At 41.2% G+C, this 5,917-nt stretch overlaps 1 protein-coding gene across 1 annotated transcript; it reads right to left on the bottom strand.

Moving 5' to 3' along the window:
- Positions 1–698: 698 nt before the first annotated feature.
- LOC104252709 (cytochrome b-c1 complex subunit 7) lies at positions 699–5,917 on the bottom strand. The gene is made up of 5 exons (XM_059836346.1): positions 5,905–5,917; positions 5,426–5,575; positions 4,077–4,148; positions 2,120–2,286; positions 699–940 (listed from the first exon to the last, which is right to left on the bottom strand). Exons 1-5 carry the CDS (start codon positions 5,915–5,917, stop codon positions 863–865), a joined length of 480 nt encoding a protein of 159 aa, XP_059692329.1. The 3' UTR covers positions 699–862.

Raw genomic sequence — 5,917 nt, 5'->3', positions numbered from 1 at the left:
AATGGCCAGTATTTTCTGGATACAACTGAATTCCTTCTGTTTTTAAGTAGAACCCGAATTCCATGTGTATCTCTAATGTCATTGAGCTGGATAGTTTAAAATACTTGATACCAATCACTGTAAACAACAGCATGCTTTAAGGCATGAAAAAAAATATATAGGAAGTTAAGTATGCTGTTGAAAGCACATCAGCATACCACTTTTACCCTTTAAAAGGATAAAAAGTCTCAAGAAGCTGAAGTGAGACAGTCATTGTGGTTTATATGAAAATAGTCTTTTAAGGATTAACAATGTATATGGTATAAAAAGCTAGCGAAACATTCCCTGATTTTGTGTTTAAGGAATCCTCTACGTTTTCCATTATTGTAATACATATGTGCTTAGATGCACAGAACATTACATTGTGCTGTCTCATGATGCCATTGTAACATCAAGCACTGGACCAGTATTGTTGTCTCCAGGCAGAAGTGATGAAGGAAATAAACACTCCCTTTTTAATTTAACAGAGCAACTAGCACCAACAGCCTTGCATGTTTCTTATCTAACCCTACAACTGCAGAAAACAGCTGTACTATGAAAAGAGAGAGAATCAAAATGCTGGAATAAGACTGCATACCACTAAGCTAATACGTAATGTATATGCTCATAGGAAAGATCTGAACATTAGCTTGTTAACATTTACAAAGAACTGTTCCAAGTAGATTTTATACTTTGACATGTTTATTTTAGTTGGATGAACAGATTCAATGAACAAGCTGAAACAGTATTCCTCAGCCTCACATTTGCCTCCCTGTAGACTTCTATAACCAAATGTTTAAAAATATCAGAAATATGTGGATATTTGCATGAAGTAGTTCAATAGTTATTTCTTGTTCCATGCTTCTCTTTCAAGTCTTTCACGGATTACTTCTTTTAGGTACGGTTCAAGATAATGCTTATCCTGAAAAAGAAGAGAATATATTCAAACTTACAGGGAGGTCCAGAAACATCTCAAGCCATTCCTACAGATTACATGTCTCTCATTCCTCCTCAGATTTGACTAAAACCCAACCTAACAAGGAAAAAAAGAAATCAAACATTACTTACTCTGAAAAAGTAAACTTTGTATCTGCCAAGTCTGCAATGACAAGTTCTTTACTGCAGCAACCACTAATTCCTAATGCCTTGCCAACATCAACAAGCAAAGTGATGCTTCCAGCTATACCTTTAGAAACAATGTTCTTTTGGCAGATACCCAAATGTACAAGATCCACTTTAATTAGTTCAAAGCCCAACTGTAATATTCTGGAGAAACTCATTTTGAACTTAAATTCTAAATAGCACTGTTAACTTGGATTCAATGGAACACCTTGACCATGTTTAACACTTACAAACCAAACTGCTGCTTAAGGAACTACGCAACCAGTTATTCAATGCAGCAACTACCCAAATATGACCAGTAACACCACAAGAAACAGCCTCTGCTTATATAGAGAGAAACATAATACCCTTATACTACGCTATAGTCAAAAGTTTAGTGATAAGATTCCTCTCTGCCTGGTAATTTGGAAAAAGCTGAGATGGACAGTAATGCAAACTCTGTGAATCAATCCACTACAAAAAAACCCCCAAAACATTTTACTTACACCTGAAAAGGAAAGTGTAATTTGTTTTTCAAATTACAAGTTTACACTTATTTTAATGCAAGATTTCCCTTTAAATCATTCTTCCTTGGCATCTTCACGAATAAAAGCGTTGGCTTGAGTTTTTCTATAAAATTAAGAAATTAATCAGAAAAGCAAGAGACTTTTCATAAGAATTTTCAAGCTAGTTACAGTGTATTTCTTTATCTGATAGCTTAGAAGAAATATTTTGTCTGAATACAAACAATGTGCTACGGTTCTGAGCTGTAGTTTAAGCTTCTGTTATCTTGAGCAAAATTTTCTCATTTCCACTGAAAAAAGTTTTTTAAACAGCAATCAAAAGCTGTGTTTTCCAGAGGTATCCTACGAGATACACACACATTTACGCATTATAAAGAACATGTAAGCATGTATGTCTTCAGAGACTGAAAATCCCAAAGACCAGTCATAGCAGTGCCATTTAAGACCTCCACCTTGGAAACACTCTGTACACATACCTCCTCATATTTCACCCACTGGTCTTTTGGAAGGATCTGACGTTTCAGGCTTAAGTCGAGTGCTCGCTTTATGCGAAATATTCTTTCATTGTAAAGATGTTCTGGAAGTCTCTTCAGGGCTTCTTTTACATCATCATCTTCATACAATGTATCATCTCGCATTAATCCTATACAAAGAAGATTTTACAATATCACTGAATATATGTTCTTAAGAAAGATTTAGGATTGACACAGGTGTTTTTACATAACATGGGGAAAACACTTCCAATGCAAAGTTACTAAGAAAACCCAAACCAATCCAGGAGAAGAGAACCACTAGTTGCTCACAGAGAACAAACTAAACACTGGCTTTCACAAACTCTATTTACTTGTTTTTACTCCTTTTCTTAACAAGGAATAGAGAAAATGGGTATTTAATCCAGTGTGTTTTGTAGAGTATACATATACAGAACAACAACTATTCTGGATCTGATGGGTGGACTTATACTCATCGAATTTTATATCTGCATTTAAGATGAGTCTCTAGGTAAAGGATTTAAGAGCTCTGAATCCATTACAGTCAGTCAACCACAGATGTGACTACTTCAGTACTGAAGAATTATTCTCTGAACTCCACTACGCATCATGACTAGACCTCCGTTGACTATATTAAGCTATGGAAACCTGAAGCTAGATGTTTGTGCATGAATTGGTTCCCTCCCAGACTGCCCCAAACCAGAAGTCAAATCAGGGAGAAGTACCTAGTCTTCTCAAAGGCAACACCACCCCCACACTGTTTGTGGAACAAAGGATTCCTGAAATTCAACCAATCTTACCTTAAGTTTCAGTATTAACAACGTAGGACAAAATGTTACTTCCGTAACATTCCAAGATTGATGCAGATTACAAGAGTATACCTACTGCCTTGTGGTAAAGGTTTTGATCTCACGTGACTGAGTTGGCAGCAGCCTCCCAATAAAACAGAAATTTCTTTTCAGCCACATATTCTTGAATTCAGTTTTGTAATCTCTTTCAAAGGTACAGGGAGCACGGCTGCTAGTTTAATCACTAGATTAAATTCAGTGTTTTTCCTCAGTTTCTAGTCCCATTCCCAGAAAAGCAGCAAAAAGTATTAATGCCTTTAAAAATTTCAGCAGACAGATATAAAAAGAGGGGCTAAGCACTGCATCTCTGGAGGAAGGACCTAAGCTTGTTTCTGTACAGTTGTCTTGCAATTTTTTTTCTAACTTCCCCAAGGCAGGTATGTTAACTTCCTTTACATGATTTGCTCATATTGTGGTCAGCAGTAAATTACAGCCTCTGAATAGTCAGATTCTCTTGTCATTCAATAACTGTTCTGCCATCTAAATAGTTGAAACAAACTTGGTAACAACTCTGAATAAATTGAAGACTCTACCATCAAGGCAACCTCCTCTACTTAAGGAAACACTGTTTTTACACCTACTTCACCATTGTGGAGGCCAGAGAGACACCAAGTGAAGTTATGGTGATAAAGAGGGCAGGACTAACTAAATCCTTTTTTGCACTTTGGATACTTTGCATAAGTATCGCAGACAGACTGACTGCTATCCGTGGGAACCCCTCCAGCTTCAAGGGCAGCCTTTGGATTAGAGGATACTGGCCAGTGAAAGTGACTTGGTGGGAAAAGATAAATAATCAAACTTTCAGGACTGCTTTGTGAAAGTTTTTTCAACTACTCCAGCTTAACCTTAGCTGTTACAAGTTATTTCACTGAAAATGAGAGCAAACACAGAAATAACAGAAAAGTCACTGTTTCACTGCTAGGTAGCAATCATGATGACTGAAGCTATTGCTAACTTTTTCCCCACAAAAGTAGTAGCTAATTTTGATCAAAAAGACTTATGCTAAACTGCATGTACATACACCAGTTATGAACCATAACTAGTTTAAGGACTATTACATTTGCAGAGTTTTTAAAACTCAGTGAAACACTTACCAAGCTTGTTGAATCCAGCTGCATTATAATACCACTTGCGAATCCTGTCTAACAGGCGACCACCTCCTGCAACTGAATGTGACCATCATCAGTTGCAGAGCAAGATAAAATTCAACATTTACACACTATTATGACAGTACACAAATATTTGCTGGCCTTCACATGCAGTAATGCAACTCTACATCAAGTTTGAATTTGAACATATGAGACTTGGCCTCCCTGCTTTTGAGTATCCCTTAACTTATGCTGAACAGGTTGAATGAGCGCTTGTTACGTACAATAATTTGACCTCTGTTTCACTAAATTTGAATATTAGACTACTTTAAGACTCGGAACAATGCTAACAGTTCATTGTCAAAGACAGCACCAACACTTTTAGGCCCCATAACTCTTACTTCAGCTAAAACCACAATGTTCTACATAAAGCAAAACCATCATGCTTTTCAAATCATTTATCTAAGTTCCACAGCTCTCACTATGGGTTAATGAGATTTCAAGGCCAACATATTATTATGTTGTTAACCTTCTGCTCTCCTCTCCAGTTACTTAAATACTATTCCAGAGCTTCCTTTTTCAAACAGCTGCCAAAGTCAACTGGAAAGTCAACACTGAAACCTCAAAAAAAATCAGACTTTAAAAAGAAAAAATAAAACACACCACATGTAGAATGTTCATCTTTCCTTAACTGTGATTTTGGATAGCAAAGGTGTTTTTACATGTAATCGAGTACAATGCAATACCAAATACCATTAAAGTAACTCAACAAGGGGTCTAGAAATCCGTAAACAGCACAATCTGGGCAATGCAGCCAGGGCAAGCCATCTTTCATGACGTTAAGTCAGCTGTTTTACTAAGTCACCCCATAAAACCAGTGCTACGTGTGATACCAGTATGCCATTAGCACACTACCTCATCAGGCCTTATTCCTTAGTACTTTAGAACTTGAGAAGGAATAACATTAAATCAACTAAGCCTGGAGTAAGTATCCGAGCAGGACAGCGATCCCCGAGGCCCCTGCGGAGCAGCCCAAGTGCTCCAGAGCACCGTCTGCCCCACTGCTCCTGGAAAACCTCGGTATCGGAGCCAGGCTCCCTCCGCTGAGGCCCAGACCGAGAAGCCACTGCTCGGGAGGGACGGCGAGGAAACCCCCCCGCCAGGGCCCTGCCAGCGCTACCCTAGCTGCCGGCGCTGCCCCCGTCAAGGGCACAGGGCGCACACCATCCACCAGCTCCCCTTATCCCCCTCGCGGCCTGCCTCGCCTCCCGACACAGTATAAAACAAGCCCAGCGCCGCAAGCGCGACGGGCGCGGCCCCGCACGACCATCCCTGGACGCCCACCGCCGCCTCACCGGATGCCCTCGCCGCCATCTTGACCTCAGAGCGGCGCGCTGCCTTCTGGGTAACCCGCAGCGTCCCCGGAGGGCGGGGGCGGATCCGCCAATGCTCCCTCAGCGCTGGCGCATGCGCACTGCCGGGGCAGGGGCAAGAGGCGGCCGGGCCTGGTGGCGGGAGCGGTTCCGCTGTCGCTCGCTGCGGCTTTATTCGGACGGCCCTCGGTCTCCGCCGTGCCGGCCTGTCCCCGCTTCAGCCTCCCGCTACGCCGTTTTCTGGCGCGGGAGCTCCATCGTAGCCACCGCGGGGCGCCGGGCTGCTCCGAGGCACCTGCCCGTGGGGGGAAAGAGCGACAAAGAAGAGGCCAAGGCGGGCATGTAAAAGCCCACGACTCTTAGGATGGTTTTAAATAACGCCCACGGCCTTGGAGAATCGCAGTTAAGCCAAAGTTAATCCACGCTTTCTCAGAACAGGGAACATCACATGGTCTTCTCACAGTGCATGTGCAT

Source organism: Gavia stellata, chromosome 3 (genome assembly GCF_030936135.1).
Source record: "Gavia stellata isolate bGavSte3 chromosome 3, bGavSte3.hap2, whole genome shotgun sequence".
Lineage (NCBI taxonomy): Eukaryota > Metazoa > Chordata > Aves > Gaviiformes > Gaviidae > Gavia > Gavia stellata.
The sequence above is the reverse complement of the archived record's forward strand: the minus strand, read 5'-3'. Positions and strand labels throughout refer to the sequence as shown.

Coding starts and splice junctions, on each gene's coding strand:
- LOC104252709 (XM_059836346.1), bottom strand. Junction 4,149..5,425: donor GATGGCGGCGAGGGCATCCG/GTGAGGCGGCGG, acceptor GGTCACATTCAG/TTGCAGGAGGTGGTCGCCTG. Junction 2,287..4,076: donor AGCTGGATTCAACAAGCTTG/GTAAGTGTTTCA, acceptor TTCTTTGTATAG/GATTAATGCGAGATGATACA.